Genomic DNA, 20,480 nt, shown 5'->3' with positions numbered 1-20,480 from the left:
AAGTACGCTAATTTTGGCTTAAAGCTTCTTGGAATCCCATTTCTAGGGAGAAATTAGCACTTTTCATTTATTGCTGATAATCAAGATGTGATCCTAATTTCCTCTCTCCCAGTGGGGTGGGTGAATATTAACGATTCTGGGATGCATTGTAAAGTGCCCTGTTTTGAGAAAAGGGATGTGAAAACGTCCCGTTTCTTAGAACACACACCGTGATCAGGGTATCGGGCTATGTGTATGTTTCAAATTGCAGTTTTCTAGGTCACGGGGAAGTACTCTAGCATAGGGGTCCCCAGCCTTTCCGAGCCTGTGGGCACCTTTGGAATTCTCACACAGTGGTGGGAGCAGCTACAAAAGGGCTGCCATGGTAGGTGGAGCTGTGCACACGGAGGGAGCCCAGATGCAGGGGGAGAAGAGGAATAAAAGGGAATAAAAAGCAGGAAAGAGGAATACGCTAGGGAAGAGGAATAAAAGGGGAATAAAAAACAGGAAAGAGGAATAAAATGCAGGAAAGAGGAATATGCTAGGGAAGAGGAATAAAAGGGGAATAAAACGCAGGAAAGAGGAATAAAAGCAGGAAAGAGGAATATGCTAGGGAAGAGGAATAGAAGGGGAATAAAAAGCAGGAAAGAGGAATAAAAGCAGGAAAGAGGAATATGCTAGGGAAGAGGAATAAAAGGGGAATAAAAAGCAGGAAAGAGGAATAAAAGCAGGAAAGAGGAATATGCTAGGGAAGAGGAATAAAAGGGGAATAAAACGCAGGAAAGAGGAATAAAAGCAGGAAAGAGGGAAAGCTAGGGAAGAGGAATAAAAGGGAATAAAAAGCAGGAAAGAGGAATAAGAGCAGGAAAGAGGAATACTCTAGGAAAGAGGAATAAAAGGGAATAAAAAGCAGGAAAGAGGAATAAGAGCAGGAAAGAGGAATACTCTAGGAAAGAGGAATAAAAGGGAATAAAAAGCAGGAAAGAGGAATAAGAGCAGGAAAGAGGAATACTCTAGGAAAGAGGAATAAAAGGGAATAAAAAGCAGCACTGTAGTAGCTGCTACAGCTGAAAACGTTATTTTAATCTGTACAGACAATCAGATCTCCAGTGACCAACAGGAAGCCCTGCTGGCCCAGAGCCCCATCTGGCTCCATCCACTTTCTAAAAACAGTTGGTGGGCACCATGTTGGGGCCCCCTGCTCTGGCAGGTACCCCATAACGTCTCATGAAAGATTCACTGAGCGAGGTGCAGACTCAGTGTTCAGACGCCCCTCGATTTTAGCCCGCTGGAACAATTGTCTTACAAGATCTCTTCTTTCTGTTTTTCCCCCTCCCTTTATTTCAATCCTCACGGCTGTGTTGATAGTCGGGCCAGAACGGATTCCTGAACGACAGCAGGTTAGTACGCTTTGCGCCTGCCTCTCTCTGTGTTTCAGGCTTTCTAAAAAGAGGTGTGAGGATCCTGTAACTCCATAACCATGCTTTTCTTTGATGTTAACCAACAGACTCTCCAAAGAAGGCTTTTCTTCTAGCTCTCACAAAAGGCGGCAGATCTTTAGGTACCTCTGTGTGATTCTCGCATACATTTGTCTTGCAGAGCAGGTTCGCTCCATGCATGGCTGCTTGTGGAGTCCTTGGAGTTGTCATATCTTTTTGCCACATCAGTGTTTGTTCTCTTTCCTCCCCCCCAAAAAAAATCAGACAAAACTAAAACGCTTTACCGACTCGAGAGGTCGCCATAGTTGTTGCTGATCTCCCGGCGTGTTTAACTCAGGCGGCAAGACCCCTGTCTGTTTCAGTGTAGCTTACTTCCAAGTAAGTGTGTTTAGGATTGCTGGTTTATGGCAGTTGGGGACAGGAGGGGGCTTATGGTTGCCAGCCTCCAGGTGGTAGCTGGAGATCACTCAGGATTGCAGCTTATCTCCGGGTGACAGAGATCAGTTCAGCTGGAGAAAATGGCTGTCTTGGGAGGTAGACTCTATGCTGTTGACATCCCTCCCCTCCCTAAACTGTGCCTTCCTCAGGCCCCACCCTCAAAATCTCCAGGTATTTCCCAACCCGGAGCTGGCAACCCTCATTCCCCTGGAGAAAATGGCTGCTTTGGAGGGTGGATTCTATGGCATTATATCCCGTTGAAGTCCCTCCCCTCCCCAAACCCCTCCGTCCTCATGCTCCACCCCCCAAATCTCCAGGGTTTCCCCACCCTGGAGCTGGCGACCGTAGGGGGATTAGAGAAAAGGACTACAGTGCTTCGGACCGTCTATCTGCAGCTCCTTGCCGTTTCAAGAAAAATACAGTTTCACATCTCGTGAAACAGTTCGGCTTTCTTTTAACCTCTGTCAGAGAGGTTTCATAAAATCAACCCAAGCTTAATTTTTTTATTTACTTGTGCGCATGTGCATTTTTCAAAAAATGAATTTCGTGTGGAAGGGAAGACTCAGGAAGGCGCTGTGTATCAGGAGGTAACTGAGGGAACAATCTTAAAAAATGTTTGCCGCTCCTTGAGGGAAGCTGAGCTAAGCAGAAAGGAAAGTCTTTCTCCCCACCCTGTAAGGCTGCAGATGTGAATTACGATGATGGTTTTTCGATGGGCTGGATTTAAAAAAAACAACTCATCTCATTTTGACCTTCAGAGGCACCCTCAAGCCATGAGCTGGAATGCAGGTATCGCTGCCTTGGATGTCCTCAGTGAGAAGGAACGGCGGGCCCATCTCTCAAAACAGCCTCAAACAGAGACGTCGTATTCTTTGCTCTCAAAATGGAGGCACCTTTCCATTCCTGTTTCACAAAGCTTAACAGTCCCTCAGGGTTAAAATGTCCTGACCTGCATTGCTCCCCTGACCCCAAGACTCTTGGCCCTTGGTGTGGCAGGCGTCAGGTTTGTGTGGGCGGCACTAGACAATTTCAGCAGAGGAGCTTACACCGCAGGACATCCACTCAGAGAGGCACTTCTGTCACTGAGCTTGTGGGCTACAGGACATGTGAGGTCTGAGCAGGAAGCTGTGGAGGATCCAACCAAACCAGGTTTCAGACTGCATTGCTGCTGCTCACCTTAGGGCTTGAACAGGAGAACACCCTGGGAGACTGTGCCTCACGGGCAACGCTCCCTCTAAGCTGTGGAGTCTTGTGAGCAAAAATTCTACTTTGTGAGCTACTGGCATTAAAGTTGTGAGCGAGTGAGTCAGCTGTCATGACGAAGCCAAGTTCATCTGCTCAAAAGGGGTTAAACCTCTTGATTAGGGTCAAAGGGTGCAGTCTGTGGGAAAAGTCAACCCCCCCTTGAAATGAACGGGAGAGCACCACTAGCCAGCTTCGGTTTCAGTGGGGCTTACCAAAAGAGAAATTTCCATTTTGTGGCCAAAGTATGTTCAGAGTTTAAGTCTAAAAAATAGGATTCTACCATCTGCACATCTCCCGCTTTAATCCCTTCGCTTAGGATCCGATTCACTCGGGGTTTGCTTTTTTGCAAGCCGTTGTCCAGCTCCTGGCATAAGAGGAGAAGGTGCAGAAATCTGAAAAGTCTAACATAGGTCGGCCTCTTCTCTTCCCTTTTATGGGGAGGCGTAACTCCTTAAGATCCTGAGAACAGGCTGTCACCTTCATTTTTGCCAATCACCAAGTTTTCTCGAGGAGGGGAAAGTAAAAGGGAAAAGGACAAGGAGAGAAGAGAATGAGGAGGGAGGAAAGGGCGGTGAGGAAAGAGGCAAAGAAAGTAATTTTATCAGCCATTTCTATAATTTGTCATGACCAATACCCATTCACTTTTGATGACAAATACTCAGTGTAGGTGAGGATGCCCTAACTATATGTTGTGTAATGTCTCTGTTAAGAATTCAGATTCTTCCCCCCCTTTTTTTTGAATGAGTGCCAAAGTAGCAGGTTTTCAACAAAATATTCCCCCTTATAAACTGTCGGTCTCTATGCTTGTTCCTCTTACCCTTGGGGCGTCGGCTGTGCTGTATTGCAGAACGGTTATAGCAGTTCCTCCCAGAGCAGAGATCTGCACATCTGTCATTTCTCATGGAACATCCAGAGAGGATCCTGCTGTTCACACCCAACACAATCTATTCAACCTTCAGCCTGAGCATAGCGGTGTAGGCATCACACTCCCCACAGCCCCTTTCCGTCTTCCTACCTGCTTTTCAGGAGGTTCCTTCTCAAAACCTGGGCATTTTTATACCTGCAGAACAAACCCTTCCCTCTCCATTGTTTCGAACCATTCCAGTTCTTGTCTTACCACCAGGAACCAGGGAAACAAGATGTTAACCCTTAGAAGGGAAGTGCCAACTCTTCCCAGTGTGGAAAGGGGAACGCTTTGGCTGCTTTTGAAAATAAAACCTAACTTTGTTGCCTCTGGAATCTGTATCAGGCTTATGCCTCTCGTCCGTGTTTAAATGCTAAGCTTCACTGATTTCTGCAGTCAATTAAAAAAAATGAATACCGGTCTTCCAGTGTAATATGAAGGGGTTAACAAGAGAGGAATCTTGGGATGAATAAGAAGCTGCCCTAGTAAGAGGTTAAGAGGGGTCAATTGTGTCTCCTACTGCCTTGTATCTCTGGTTGAACATCTGGGCATACAACATCTGGGCACCTGAGGCATGTCTGCTAATGGAATCTTGTCGTAGAGTCGGTAGAATCTTGTCATCCCTTTTTGACTGTTACAAGAGGAATGTACTTGTCTAGCCACCGCTGATGCGACGGGGCTGCAAATGTGAAGGCGCCAAGTTTGAAGAGCTCTGGGGGGCTAAAAAATAAAATAAGGTTCTCCTTGCCTTGTGCTATTTTCTTGAATTTCTTGATGGCTGAGGTCTCAGAATGAGGCTAGCAAGACCAAAGTTCACGGTCATGCCAGTGGCTTGGAAGGCTCTCATCGGCTGACACTGGATCTTTTGTCTGGCCACCTGCCTCGTTGTACACACTGGTTGCGTGCACAGATAAAAATCTGCAGTGACCCTTGGGCTTACAAAACGATTCCAGAGTGTCCCTTGATGCCAGACAAACAGATGGGGCTCTCCCATCACATTTTTAACGTGCCGTGGGGGGAGGTGGGGCTATGTTGGACCCCGACACGGTTAATCACAAACCTTGCATGTACTTTTGTGGGCGGATTTTATTCTCACAGTCTCAGCCTCTTATCCGTCTGCACCTGTTCTCCTGAAATTCAGGAATGGGCTTTTAAAAAAAAAGCTAGATTCGAGTCCAGTAGCACCTTAGGGACCCACAAGGTTTCGAGGGCACAGACTTTTGAGAGTCAGATGCCGTCAGGTATCTGAGGAAGGGAGCATTGACTCTTGGAAGCTCATGCCCCGGAAGCCTTGTGGGTCTCTTAAGGTTCTACTGGACTCCAATCCAGAGGTTCCACTGCAGACCGAAATGGCTGCTGTCTGAGACTTTAAAAACAAACACATGAAACTTTGTGGTGGCCAGACTGCAGGGTTAAAGTGTTCCTAATAAGTGGGATCACAGCTACCATTTTCCATTGCCTAATGGCAAGAGACCAATCCCTTTGATTTTGAGCAACATGTATTTTAAAGGAGCAGGTTAGGCTGCAGCCCGATATTCTCTGGGGCCTTGCGCTGCTGCAGCTGGCTTAACAAAAGGGATCAAATTATATTTTAAAAATCCGGGCCTTTAAAATACCATTTGGGAAAGGTGGCTAATCAATCAGCGTACGTGGTCAGGAACTAATCCCAGGACTTTCACATCAATGCACATTTGCATTCTGTCTGTGCCCCGCCCCCCCCGCCCCCCTGGACCCGGCTGGGTCTCGATCTTTGCCTCTCCACGGGCCAGCTCTCCGTTAGGTCTCTCGGTTTCCAGGTAGCCATTGAACACCCGTGATTCAAGCCATTCTGCATGTGTGGCAGCTCACATTGCCGGGGAGCTGCCTGTAAAGACTCATCTGCCTCCATGCCACCAGTGTATTTTTGAGGGCCAGTGCTCACTTATGCCCCCACCCCCACCGCACTCTCGGGTCAGCCCTTCTTGATGTGGCTACTTGCGCTTGTTTGTCTGTTCTTCTAACACCCAAAGGTACACCCCGATGCCTTGAATGTTCAGACTCGCCAACTTTCCTCACCCTTCTGGCGGCGTTAACCGCTCTGGTCTCTGCCGCAGGGGTAACCGGGACGGGCTCAGCCGGGCCTCGGGCAGCCGCCAGAGCAGCACGGAGAGTGACATGAAGTCGCTGGAGCCCCGCCCGTGGAGCAGCACCGACTCCGATTGCTCCGCCCGCAACCTGCGGCCTCCTGTCACCAAAGCCAGCAGCTTCAGCGGCATTTCCATTCTGACGCGAGGAGACAGCATCGGCGGCATTGGCAAAGGGAGCAGTGGCAACAGGACCATCCGGCCAGGTATGCCTTTTGTCGTCATAGGGCAGGGCAAGATGAGTTTCTGAAGGACAGTTGTGAGCCTGTGTTGGGGCAAACCAGGATTGAAATTAGTCGTGTCCACACTGGGGGAAGGAAGATGCTTTCTTTGCTGCTGGGGGGCTGATATCACATGAGCCCCCTGCCTTGGGGGGCATCTGCTTGGCACTAGACAAACAGAGCAGGAAAGCCAGAAGCTACTCAAATTGGGGGTGGGGGGAGATGTACCCCAGTGAAACACTTGGATGGAGAAGGAGGTGTGTCACACGTGAAGTCCTGCTAGAGAAGACAACTTAGGGGCAGGACAACTGTATCTGTAGCTGAGTGTCCATTCTCTGCAATGAAAATATGGGCTGAAAATTTACTCAGATTCTCATTTATGTCTAAAACTCAGTTTCTACTTTTGTTTACATCATATTCCAAGTGTTGATTTGACCAGAGCAGTTCATTCCTTTCCTGTTCTTCTTCTAAACTCTCTTGGGGGCATTTCCCATTCCTCCTCCACATGAAGCCCACTGGGTGACCTTGGGCCAGTCACAGTTCTCTCAGAACTCTCTCAGCCCCACCTGCCTCACAAGGTGCCTGTTGTGGGGAGAGGAAGGGAAGGAGATTGTCGGCTGCTTTGAGATTCTCAAGGTAGAGAAAAACAGGGTATAAGAACCTTCTCTTCTTCATCTGCCAAAGAATTCTGTGCCACTGATAAAGATGTCCTAGGATCAGGTTGAATGATCCAGATTTGCCCGTGCTAAATTGCATTCCTTCTTGCGCCTTCCCAGATCTTGTCTTCCTCTGTGCTCTGCAATGGAGGGGGAAAGGAGAAAAGGTGTGGAGGGGGCTGAGCCCCTTCTTATTACAGCCATCCTTCTCACTTCCCTGACCGCCGTAGCTACTGCCCTGGCCACTGCAAATGTTACTCCACCTTTCTGTGGCTTCTGAGAGTTCCTCAGGCAACACCAGTGGTTTTCAACCAGCCATATGGCCTAGAGACATTTTCTTTCGGAAGCTGGATTTTATCAGCAGATAGCAGATTCTGTACTGGGGTGTTTTCTGCCTATCCACAATGTTGCTTTATTATTATCAAAAGAGGTCTTTTCCTTCCACTTTGTCTCCTTGCTTCGGAGTGGAAGTAATCATGGCTCCAAGCCTCTTCCCCCTGCAGCCTCAGCCAACCCAGGATGTGGTCTGAAGGCCCATGAGACAGCCATCTTGGTGAAGCTAAGCACATCTCAGTCTGGTCCAACACATAAGCTTTAATCTGAGAGATGTTCTCCTCCATTATTTGTGCAAGGTAATCGGTGAAACTGTTATCAAACTCCATGTGAATTGGGCAGCTTTTCCATTGAAGTGCAATTTTTCATTACATTATGACGTCTGTCGAAACGGCACTGCATTCCGGAGACTACCGTCCCGTTGTTGTCACCTTCTATCTTTATGTACCTGAATCTATAACTTGAATGTATTATTATTACTTTTGTACTTTCATATTCATAACTTCACGATTTTTGTTAAAGAAATTGAGCGCACTCTGCACAGTTCTTCTGGATTTATTTTTGTATGTCTATGGACTGTGACCGTATTTAGTTTGGTGTACATTAACATCTGGGAGATTAACCAGCAACCATGTGGTTGCCATCTTGAGCTCTGTAGAAGAAAGGCAAGCTATAACGTGAGTCTTCTTCCCAATTGCAGGGGTGAGAGACAGAGCTGGAGAGGTACCAGTTGTCCCCCTCCTTCAGCCTGGGAAGAAGGACATCAATAAAAAGGGGGTGGCACACTGTGTACCTCATGCCCTGCCCCACTGTTGGTTCCTGCAGCTGTGGGATGACTCATGTTCATCCATCCATGTGCTCTCACCCTGTTCACACTCCTCCTCCAGCTGAACTCCAAGGGCAGGCATCGAAAGGCCTTTGTTTATTCCTCTTGCTTCTCTTTCCTTTCACTTTGCCTGTTAATGATCATGGCTTTCCCCCACCCCTCTCTCCAGCAGCCCTGGTTGCTCAGTACAGTGTAGGCAGAGCTGGCTAAAAATCCTGGCTGAAGCTTGATCACAAAGTTTTCATGTTGGCACTGGAGAGTGTTCATGTTTTCTTGCTTTCTTGCCCATGACAGCTGCCTAAATATTAGACACAGATGTGTAAGACTACAGCTCTAGCACGTGGGGATCTTTAAAAAAAAATAAAAATTCCAAGCATGTATACTGATTTCCAGGTCCAGAGGAATGAAACAGGGATAGTCAGGCTGGTGGCTGCACCATCCAGGGACCCCAGAAAAAAGGGCTGCAGTGGACCAGGAAAACAGCCAGAGAAAGAAACCAAGTCCTATAGAGACCAAGTCCTTTGAGGGGAGGGCTGAAGGAGCTGGGTATGTTTAGCCTGGAGAGGAGATGACTGAGAGGTGATACGATAGCCATCTTCAAGTACTTGAAGGGCTGTCATCTAGAGGATGGTGTGGAATCATAGAGTTGGAAGGCACCTCCAGGGTCATCTAGTCCAACCCCCTGCAAAATGCAGGAAATTCACAAACACCTCCCCCCCACACCCCCAGTGATCGCTGTTCCACGCCCAGAAGATGACCAAAAAACCTCCAGATTCTCCAGCCAAACTGGCCTGGAGAAAAATTGCTTCCTGACCCCAGAGTTGTTTTCCGTTATCCCAGAACCAACGGGTGGAAATTAAATCAAAAGAGTTTTCAGCTAAATGTTAGGAAGAACTTCCCGACAGTTAGAGCAGTTCCTCAGTGGAAAAGGCTTCCTTGGGAGGTGGTGGGCTCTCCTTATTTGGAAGTTTTCAAACAGAGGCTAGATGGCCATCTGTCAGCAATGCTGATTCTGAGAACTTAGGCAGATCATGAGAGGGAGGATGGGAAGGGTTGCCTGAGTGCTTAGTTCTTGTGGCCCTTTCTTACACACCCAAGGAAATGCTGACCACCACTTTGGGGTCAGGCAGCAATTCTTCTCCAGGCCAGTTTGGCCAGGGATCCTGGAGGTTTTTTGCCATATTCTGGGTGTGAAGGGGTCACTGTGTGTGTGTGTGAGAGAGTATTTGTGAATTTCCTGTATTGTGCAGGGGGTTGGACTAAATGACCCTGGAGGTGTCTTCCAACTCTATGATACTAAATCAGTGTAATACCTTTTATTGGCACCAATCCAAAGGACACATGCCTTGTGCAAGCTTTCAGGTTCATCAGAATTTTCATTGGGCAGATGAACAGAGCCTCAGCTGATAGACTTCCTTGTGGGACACATTCTCCAGGAACCTTTATTTCCCTTTCATAAAAGAATATAGCAGAGGTCATTTCGGGGGGGATCGCGGGGGATCGCAGTTCCCCCGGGTGAGATACAGGGGGCGGGGCACATGACGAAGCCCCGCCCCCTGCTTCCGGCCCTCATTCAGCCAGGAGGAGGCAGGAGAAGAGGGAGGGTAAGTTGCTTCCTCCCTGCCTCTCCCCACCCCTGCCTGCCTGGGGCCAGGGAGGGCCTTTGCGGGGCTTCCTTGCACTCCCGCCGGCCTTGCAGGTCCACCGCCGAGCCCCTCATGGGGCTCGGCAGTGGAGCTGCAAGGGCGGCGGCGGCGGCCAGGACCGTTGGGGGCGGGGTGTGTGGCCTTATGACACACTTCCGGTGATGTCAGGGGGTGTGGCCTTATGACACACTTCCGGTGATGTCAGGGGGTGTGGCATATGCTAATGAGTTATGCTAATGAGTTCCCCTAGCTCTTTTTCTACGAAACGACCCCTGGAATATAGTATTTCCTTTTTTGAGAGGAAGTGACATATTAAATGAAGCCGAATGATTGTTTCCTTAGTAGATACAGCTTTTCCTCTTGTATTTCCTCTCACATGGTTACTGTTCACTGCCCCTCCATCCCTGTCTCATAATTATCTACCAGTTCTAACTTTCTTGCTGTTCCCTTCTTCTATTCCTCACTGAAGAAGTGAGCAGTGATGCACAAAAGCTCCTCCCCTGCCACATATTTTGTTAGTCCTTAAGGTGCTGCTGGACTCTTGCTCTTTTCTGCCGCTACAGACAGAGTAACACGGCTGCCCATCTTGATCTAGTACAACAGTGGTATCCCAGGGTTTGTTTTAAGACAACACCAACAACAAAACAAGGTGCGGTACTGAATGCAATATAAATTATATACTGTAAGTTCTTAAGTATGCCAAGAGTTGGTATAGCATAGAGGTTGAAGGGCATGAGCCGGGAAGCCTTCCATTCATATATTGCCCCGAGCATGCATTCACTAGTAGAGATGCCACGGTCTATGCCACCCCATAGGAAACACTATAATGCCAACGTGTAATGGAGTGTATTTTTAATTTGAAGAACTCTTTGTTTTCCCTGGTGCAGGATTGCATTTGGGGTAGCAGAACAAAAACATTCAGATTTTAGTATGGGTGGAAGGCGTTTGTATTGTGGGAATCTATTCCCTCGCTTAGGGGCTTGAAAGATTGCCCAGCTGGGGTAAGAAGAAAATCCTTTAGAGTCGTGCTGAATGTTTACCGATTTCGCTTTACTGGCTTTGAGTGTTCAAGAGGGTGAAATCTTCCTGAAAACAAAGAACTCGTAACTGAGAACCAGCTTTTTCTGAGGCGATTTGTTACTAGTGTTGGAATTAGTTTGCGGCTCATTCTGTGCCCTTTTTTTCCTGTTACTGCTTCTTTCTCCTTCTTAGTAACCCTAGCCAATCAGGGACCCTCAGGAGTAGTTTTTCTTGCAGTCGGAATGCGAAGATTGCAAAAATGTAATCTGTCGGCCCACTCCACTTGCAGAGGAATTTCATTCATTCCAATTTAGGAAGCAGCCCTTAGTATATAGTAGGGTTGCCAACCTCCATGTGGGACCTGGAGATCTCCCCCTATTACATTTGATCTCCGGATGGCAGAGATCAATCCCCCTGGAGAGAATGGCTGCTTTGTAGAGTGGACTCTGTGGCATTGTACCCTGCTGAGGTCCCTCCCCTCCCCAAACCCCAGGCTCCACCCCCAAAATTTTCAGGTATTTCTGCACCCAGAGCTGGCAACCCTAGTGTATAGTGACTTTCTCCAGTCAAAATCTGGAGCTATACCTCGTTATTCAGAGAACCCAGTGGGATACAGACAGCATCAGCTCTTCCCAGTATATTCCAGGAAGTACATGTCCTTAATGCGACTGGTCTTCACAGATGCAACAGCGCAACTATTGGTCATCTTTGTACTTTTAGTGTCCTCTGGTGCCATATATATTTTTTAACCAAGGACGCTAGACTGGGACCTCAGAGGTGTTAGTTACTGACATAACTAAGCCTATAAATATAAGTACCCATCTTGGAGATGATGATGATTTACCCTGCAGAGATTCTTTGGAAGTAAAAGCCAGCTAATCACTGGAAAGACTCAGATGCAGCTGTGATGGTGGTTCTGCTGCCACAGTCTCTCCAAGATACTTTGAAAGCCTGCCTCTGAGTGCAAGAAAATGGCTCAGGCTTCATATGCCTAGCAGACTTTGCTCTGATAATCTTGGTCACAAGTGATGCTGTGTATCAGTAGCATCACCAAAAAGAAATACAGGGGAGGTAACTAATGGGCTAATTAATCCCCCCCCCTGCAGTCAAAATGGCACTGTGGGCTGAATTTGGCTATGGACTGGGTTCAGGTCTAATCTCAGTTTTAAGACCTCATTTGTGTGCAATTTTGGATCACGCTGTCTCTCCTGAAATGCCAGGTAGAGTCAGTTGTCATGTCTGGAAACACTTTTTCTTCTTGCCCGTAACCGTGGCCAAGTTGCTAAGACAGCAGGAGGGGAGACATTGCCAGACTAGCCCTTCCTGGCTGGTAGGTAACAGGCTTTTATTGGACCTCATAGTTGAACTTAATAATGAACAAAAATATACAACTCCACTTCTTTAAAAGAGAGACAGATTAATATTTTTATTAGGTAAAATAGGAGTAATAATGGGTTATCGGAATTACTTGTGATCCTGTGACTGAAAATGGTCTAGGTGAATCTCAGTGCCATCAAAACAAGGTAGTTCTTCTTCATAACTCCTTCATGACTTCATGGCCACTGTGTGATACAGAGTGTTAGACTTGATGAGCCATTGACCCAATCCAAAATGGCTTCTCTTATGTTCTTAACTAGTATTTACATGCTGTACGAGTGTGTTTGATACTATGCAGAACTCTTCAGGCATTAGGAGTAAAAAAAATGTTTAGAGACTGTGAAAATGGAAGAGGTTGACTTCTACATGCTCATAGTTGGTGCTGAGGCACTGAAGTCTTGACGTTGTTGGGAAGGGTCTGTTCTCAAAACGCCCCAGAAAACATGGTGGCAAAAAGCAAAGCCCGTTGCAAACTCTCAGCCTCGCTTACCTCACGGGGTGGGTTGGGCCCATTGAAAACTCTCAGCCTCACTTACCTCATGGGGTGGGTTGGGCCCGTTGCAAACTCTCAGCCTCGCTTGCCTCACGGAGTGGGTTGGGCCCATCGCAAACTCTCAGCCTCACTTACCTCATGGGGTGGGTTGGGCCCATCGCAAACTCTTAGCCTCGCTTACCTCACGGGGTGGGTTGGGCTGGTCACAAACTCTCAGCCTTGCTTACTTCATGGGGAAACTCTCAGCCTCCCGTACCTCATGGGGTGGTTGTTGTGAGAGAATGGGGGAGGGGAGAACAGTGTTCTCAGCCACTTTGAGTCCCGACTGTGGGGAGAAAGGTGTGACATAAACAAAAGCAAATGGAGCTTTCCTGCCAATTCAGATCAACGCCAAAGTTCTCTGCCCCTCCAAGGGGGGGGGGGGTTGCCTTCAGAATTCAGTCAAACGGGCCTCTTTTGTGGTATTGCCTCACGGACAGAACTTAGGCAGCTTCTGTTTTTAACACTTTTTAAACAAAGTCTGTCATAGGTGCTTACACTTTTAATCATAAATAGAGTATCTGCTTTTCTGATGTTTTTTATGGTCTTAACTGTAGCTTTTGTTGTATTTTGATAGACTGGATAAGAACATATAAGAGACGCCAATGTTGGATCAGGCCAAAGGCCCATCCAGTCCAACACTCTGTGTCACACAGTGGCCAGAAATACCAGTGCCATCAGGAGGTCCAGCAGTGGGGCCAGGACATTAGAAGCCCTCCCCCTGTTGACCCCCCCCCCAAGCACCAAGAAGACAGAGCATCACTTGCCCCAGAGCCCCTAGCTATACCTTGTGGCTAATAGCCACTGATGGACCTCTGCTCCATATGCTTATCTAATTCCCTTTTGAAGCCGTCCGTGCTTGTAGCACCCACCACTTCCTGTGGCAGTGAATTCCATGTGGATGTTGCATATTTTTTTTTTTTAAAAAAGAATTCCGATCGTAGGCTGTGTCAGCTGCTTTTCGAATAGAGGAACTGGCTGCAAATCTCAGATATCTAGATTAAATCATCCGATGTGTGAGACGGGGGTCCAGGTCTTTGGAGTTCATGGCATGTCCTTCTAGGCAGGCTGTCTTCTCCCGAACACAGCCCACCGCTTTCCTCTCATCTCCCGGGTGCCTTTTGTTTCTTCTCAAAGGTCTGTCGCTCAGTATGCCAGAAGCATGCAGCCAAGTCTCCTCTGCTCAGTCTGGCCGGGGCCTTTTGCCATGTGCCGCTCAACAGCAACAGCAGCAGCAACAGCACCAACCGCTTCCACCCACACCTCAGCAACAGCCAGCGATGAGTAATCACATCATATCACAGGTGAGTCACACTCTTCAATGTCACCGGGGTCTGGAGAGCTTTTCCCTCCTGGCGTTTTAGCTGACTGGCGCAAGAAGCAGAACAGCGTTCCGAGTGCAAGTGGGCAAGGCTTTGGAAGATTTTGAAACCATGTAGACAAACCTGAATAGCCCAGGCTACCCAAATCTTGTCAGATCTCAGAAGCTGAGCAGGGCCAGCCCTGGTTAGTACCTGCATGGGAGACCGTTGAGGAGGACCAGGGTTGCTGCGAAGAGGTAGGCAGTGGCCAGCCACCTCTGCTCATCACCTGCGTTGAGGAGTTTCCCTAAGTCAACTTGTTGGCAATTCATTTTTATATTAAATGGACCTCCCCAGTCTCTTTGCCCAGCCAAACCCTTGCTAGGCTGGTATGCAGAACTGGATCTTGGCAGTCAAATCTACCTGCCTGCTGTATGCATCTGGGGGTGAGCCTTCCTTTATAGAGAAGATTTTGCATTAATCCAGGTACGATGTTACGGGGAAGTAAGTAGCATCAGCTGCAGATATATGAGCATAAAACGGGCTTTTGAGAGCCGGCGTGGTGTAGTGGTTAAGAGCGGTGGACCCTAAGATGGAGAACCGGGTTTGATTCTCCACTTCTCCACATGAAACCAGCTAGGTAACCTTGGATCTGTCACGGCTCTGTCAGAGCTCTATATGCTCCACCTACCTCACAGGGTGTCTGTTGTGGGGAGAGGAAGGGAAAGGCGATTATAAACCGTTTTGAGACTCCTTCAGGTAGGGGGAAAGAAGAAGAGGAAGAGATTGGATTTATACCCCGTCCTTCGCTCTCCCAAAGGAGTCCCAGAGCGGCTTACAATCTCCTTTCCCTTCCCCTCCTCTCAACAGACACCCTGTGAGGGGGGCATGTAGAGCTCTTTCGAGAACTGCTCGTGAGAGAACAGCTCTGAGAGAACTTGTGACTGACCCAAGGTCACACCAGCAGCTGCATGTGGAGGAGTGGGGAATCAAACCCTCTGGCGATGCCAGGAGTGCACAGGTCACTCCCTGGGAATGTTTATAGTTTGTTAGAGTGTGCATTAAGCTTGGATTCATTAGCACTCATTCGGTCAGTTATTTGACTCTATTAGGACTATGTCAGTGCAGAAATTGTAACCTTTTGACGACATGCCAAGAACTATAAGGTGGCACGGGAGACCCCCTGCCTTGCTCTGTCCTCTTGTCTGATGCCAGGCTCTGCTTTGCAGCGGGGGGGGGGGGGGGGGGGGGATGGATTAGTGTGGCTCAGCTAATGGAGCATGTGGGCTGCGGGGATCAGATGCACTGAATGGGTATTTCCTATCCGCCAAGGAGGTCCTGCGGGGGAGATGCCCTTGGAGTCTGGGGCTGCTCTGTCCTCTTCAAGGGAACCAGATAGGCTCACTCCAAACAGTGTTTGGGTGTCTAGTGTCTTCTGTTCTCAGTGGGGGGGGTCACTTAGTGAGGCAGGTTGTGAATCAGCCTGAAGATGCTCGTCGAGGGAGTTTGCAGCTTGGCCGAATGTGAACACGTAGGTAGCAAGGGAATTTGTTGTGGCTTCTGTTGCCGTTTCGCATATGAGACCTGTGCCTGTGCCAGCCACGACAGAGCCAGTGTAGTGTAGTAGCTAGAGTGTCCAACTAGGATCTGGGAGACTCCACGTTTGAATCTCCACTGTGCCATGGGTGACCGCAGGGCAATCACACACACTCATCCTAACCTACCCTACAGGGTTGTTGTGAAGATAAAATGGAGGAGAGGAGAACAGTGTAAACTGCTTTGGATCCCCTCCCCCAGAAGAAATATGGAGTATATAAGTTTAGTAAATAAAATAAACCTAAAACATTTACAGGGGGAATCTAATTGCTCTGTCTGGCCAGATTACTTCCTGCTCAGTTTCCTTCAGTTACCACACGGGAGCAGCACTGAAATCGTTGTCTAGAGAGCTCTTTTCTCTTCCTGTCTGGCAGACTGTCTCGATTTAGTTCCTTTATTGTAGCATTAGCTGTATGTTTAGTTAATAATGTTAAGCAGAAAAACAGTATCGACTCAGGTTATGTTAACTACTGTTTAGGCTCCCCTGTGGAGTGTCCCTGGTAACAGGGATGTAAAAAAAAATCTGCGCATTTTGAAGTCATGGAAGAAGTGTTTCTGGAAAAGATTTAAAAACAGAAACATTGGGAGAAATTAAGTATATTTAAATCCCTTCTTATCAAACATCAAGTTACTTTCTTACTTTAAGTACATGAAATTGGTTATACATAACTAAGCACATAAAATTGTAGTCTTTTGGTATGCTTTTTGCCAGCAGAGACAATAATAGTGGGGAGGAATGGTAAGTAGCCATTCACATTGTAACAAAACAAAAGGGGGGGGGATTATTATCTGGGCTTAGAAATTGTATGCAGACCTTGATACAAAAAGTTGAAGCCATCTGTATTTTAAGACAGAAAGGGCTCTTCTGCACTCTCATTTTCATCCCTTGTTTGTGTGTGTTGCTTCGTGTGTTTTTTTCGCACACATGTCTTGCTCCCTTTAGTGGTCACTTCGATATTACATCCCTGTATCTCTGTCATATTTCCCTGCAGTTGATACAGTGATGTAATTTTGAAGCAACCACTAGAGGGAGCAAAACACATATGGAAAAGAACCCCCTCCAAAAAAACAATGGGAGCACACAAGCAACGAAAATTAGAGTTCAGAAAAGCCAAGAGTCTCAGAAGAGAAGCATCTGTATAAGGCACTTAAGGTGTATATCATTATTGGAGCTCAGTAGCCTTTATCCAGCATCTCATGAGCAGAGCAAAGCTTGTGGAAGGGGATTTCCCCCTTCCCTCTGTAGACCACTGAGCTCCCTGAAATTCTATTTCTAGGGGTCAGGAGGCCTTCCCAAGCATCAAGGGAGGCAAAGTGGGGTTGTGTGGGGGTGGTGGTGGGGTTTGGCAGGCAGCACAATTATGATGGCAGAAAACAAGTGGCTGGATTCCAACCAATTTTGTTTCATCCTCATGCCATAGCTGGATAAAATTAGCCATCCTTACTGGAGTTATACCTTGCTTCCTCCCAGCAGATAACATACCTGCGAGAATCATAGCATAACAAGGTTATTCTCTCCCCCCCCCCCCAAATTGGATCGGTGTCTGAAAGATCTCATCCTGAACTTTTGCTTTGACTTTGATGGGTCAGAAATTGGGAGTCTGCTGGAATGGAAATAAACTCCTTGACCTCTTCCCCACATGTTCCTTTTAGCGTGTAGACATGTTTGCAAGCACAGGTATTTCGCTCAAGAGAGAAAATGGAGGAATCCGAGGCAAATGAAAGGCAGGGTCGGGCCAAAGGCCGTGCTGTACAAAGGCCATGCTTGTTGCCACTCCTGGACCAAATATCTCATTTTCTTTTATTTTGTAACACTTGACGGTATTTTTCCAGCATCAAGCCTCGTTGCTTAATAATATAGTTAAACGCATTACCGATGGTATCATCGCAAACCCATGAATATAACTGAGTCTAAAATCTGCAACACTGTAAATTGGGACTCTTCCCCTGCACCGCCCAAATTCCTTCAGGGTTGTCGTCTCCCCCCCCCCCCCCCCCCACCCCCAAGCTCTTCACATCTCTGACTAAGAGTGCCGTGTCCCTGATTTTCTCAGAACGACCAGAGTTGTCTGCTTTCAGAGGGGTTGCATTCAGGGTTGCCAGCTCTGGCTGGGGGGGGATTCCTGGAGACTCAGGGGCGCAGTGCCTGGCGAGGGGCGGACTTTGGGGAAGGGAGAGAGCTCAGCGGGGGGTCTGATGTCTTAGGGCCCACCCTCCAAAGCTGCCTCTTCTCCAGGGGAACCGATCTTTGTAGCCTGGAGATCACTTGCAATTCTCATTCCCAGCCCTGGAGGTCGGCAACCCTAGTTTCCTTCCTTGCTTGTGGATCGTAATCTCCTCCCAGGAGAGCGGTCTCATGGCTTCTCCTCTACGCATCCCCCAGAAATGGCATCGCTGTGCTCCCTCGCCTTCCCAACTGCCTGACAAATCTAAATCAGGGGTGGCCAAACTTGCTCAACTTAAGAGCCACACAGAACAAACGTCAGATGTTTGAGAGCCGCAAGACATGAACAAATATTACACTCACGTTTCTATTTTAAAATATGAAAGTTTGCTTTTTATTCACATCAAGTGAGACTGCCAAAAATAAAGGGGGTAGAAACAGACACTGATAATGATATTTATCTGTCCAGTTATATTTATTTGTTTGCTAATGATATCTATTTGTCTAAGAGAGAGAGAAAGAGAGAGAGGTGGAAAGAAAGAATGAAAGAAGTGGGAAAAGGGAGAGAGAGAAACAAAGAAAGCAAATAGATGGGAGGGAGGTGGAAGGAAGGAAGAGAGGGAGGGAGAAAAAGTATGCCTCCCCTTCGCTTCCCCACCTGCCCTGCCGGGAGCCACACAGTATGTGTGAAAGCGCCACATGTGGCTCCCGAGCTGCCGTTTGGCCACCCCTGATCTAAATCAACAATACGCACAGACGGGTGTCCGTTGTCTACCCAAGGATCCTGTAGTTTGGTTTAAGCAAACGTGTTCAGACATAGAGGGTCATGTACTTGCCACAAGTTCCCAGCTCATTACTGTGCTTAGGGCTACAAATAAAAGGGTACTTTTGGGCAGAATTTAGGAGCCAGACATCTTCTGGATGCCGTGTAGGAGAAGGAGCCTGCTGCTTGGCCCCCCTCTACAGCACAGCTCCCAGGCCCCGTGGTTTAGGCTACTGGATGCCTGGAGTTTTGCGCCCTGGAACATGTGCATGCATGCCGTATCTCTGAGTCGCTCAGAGATGGCGAGAGACCTTTTCCCGCTGCCTTTATCGTGCTTTTCCAAATGCGGCTGTTCCTCCTCCTGTTTTTTCTCTCAAAAAGAGATGCAAAACTAACTCAGTAGCTGGTGGTCTCTTTTCAGTCCTCTTCTCTCTGTGTATGATGACTAACCTTCTGTGCCTTTTTTTTCCTTCCTCTCTCTCCCCCTTCCCTCTCCATCCTTCCCTGACACCTCTTTCTGCCGCCTCTCCCGTCCTCTCTTTCCTGCTCTGCTCTCAGCCGGTCCCAGCTCTGCAGCCCTCTCCGCAGCCCGTTCAGTACTCTCCAAGCTCCTGCCCCCAAGTTCTCCTGCCAGTCTCTCCACCCCAGCAGTACAACATGGTATTAAAAACAAACAAACACACTTCTCAGACCATCTCTTGGGGGGGGGGTGTTTTGTTTTTTGCATGCTTGGGATCGTTGTGTGTTTGTGCTTCATTTAACCAAAGATGTGTGGCATCCCTGTTTTCTTGCAGGAAGGTAGGAGCTCGAGGGAGGAGGGAGAAAAAGTAGCGATTATCCCATGGGTACCTACGCTGGGGAACGGGGGTGAGGGAGGATAGCTTTTGTGGCACTCGGAAGAAAATAAGAACTAGCAGGTACTCATTTGCATATTAAGCGACACACCCCTAATGTAGCCAATCCTCCAAGAGCTTACAGTAGCTCCTGTAAGAAGAGCTCTGTAAGCTCTTGGAGGATTGGCTACATTAGGGGTGTGTGGCCTAATATGCAAAGGAGCTCCTGCTACAAAAAGAGCCCGGCTGGACCTTTGGCAAAGCTGGAGAAGAGGCGGCCGCAGTCATTGGGGCATGGACTATCTTTCACGCACAGGATGTTTTAAAAGATCAGTTTCAGGTGGAGTAGCCACGTTAGCCTGCGATAGGAGAGCTGGAGGATTTGAATCCAGTAGCACCTTGAAGACCAGTAAGATTTTTCCAGGGCATAAAATTTTGAGAGCCGAAGCTCCCTACCTGATGAAGGGAAACTTTGACTCTAAGAAGCTTGTACTTTGAGAAACCCTTGTTGGTCTTTAAGGTGCTGCTGGACTCTAATCCAGCTCTGAAAAGGTCAGCGCTCTTTACTCGAAGCGAAGCCACTGAGCAGTATTTGGTAGCGGTTATTACAGTCACGAGAAGCTTAGACCAAAGACGCGGTTGCTTTCCTTTTCCTAGAAGGACGTGACGAATGTACAAGCCCAAGGCAATGAAGGTCTTTTTGTTCTTGTACAGCCAGGTTCATACCGTGCCCCTTTCAACAGACTCGAAGATCGTTTACAGAGCTACTGTGCTATCAAAAGACTTCCCTGCCCAGATTGCTTTTTAAAAATCTAACACCGAAAACCTAAGTGCACTTACCAGTGAGAAGTCTCCACTGAAATCAATGGGGACTTAATCAAGGATAAGTGTGTTTAGAATCAGGCTGTAAAGTAATTGCCCACCACCATCCCTGTGGCTCAAGACAGCTCTTCTCTCTTGGGGGGTGGTAAGGCTTCCCATCAACTATTTCAGAGTACAGCAAATACATAGTAGTTGCTCATTTATTGTATATGTTCCAGATGACATTCATCAAGGAAGAGCAGCTCCCCCGCCCCAGCACTCA

The 20,480-nt window shown here is 47.8% G+C and overlaps 1 protein-coding gene across 5 annotated transcripts in view; it reads left to right on the top strand.

The window, feature by feature from the left end:
- The window catches only part of R3HDM2 (R3H domain containing 2), a 200,119-nt gene that overhangs the window by 136,830 nt on the left and 42,809 nt on the right, over nucleotides 1-20,480 (top strand). For 2 of the 5 annotated variants that reach the window (XM_015428072.1, XM_015428073.1), the window contains exons 11-15: nucleotides 1,348-1,379; nucleotides 1,487-1,540; nucleotides 6,099-6,334; nucleotides 13,877-14,043; nucleotides 19,122-19,223. In XM_015428072.1, the coding sequence (XP_015283558.1) occupies nucleotides 1,348-1,379; nucleotides 1,487-1,540; nucleotides 6,099-6,334; nucleotides 13,877-14,043; nucleotides 19,122-19,223 (591 nt within the window). The remainder of the gene's footprint in view (nucleotides 1-1,347; nucleotides 1,380-1,486; nucleotides 1,541-6,098; nucleotides 6,335-13,876; nucleotides 14,044-19,121; nucleotides 19,224-20,480) is intronic. The other 3 variants (XM_015428076.1, XM_015428074.1, XM_015428075.1) reach the window with 2 other exon arrangements.

The sequence above is a fragment of the Gekko japonicus genome, unplaced genomic scaffold (genome assembly GCF_001447785.1).
Source record: "Gekko japonicus isolate JY-2015 unplaced genomic scaffold, Gekko_japonicus_V1.1 scaffold1073, whole genome shotgun sequence".
Taxonomy (NCBI): domain Eukaryota; kingdom Metazoa; phylum Chordata; class Lepidosauria; order Squamata; family Gekkonidae; genus Gekko; species Gekko japonicus.
This window is presented reverse-complemented; position numbering and strand designations above follow the sequence as displayed.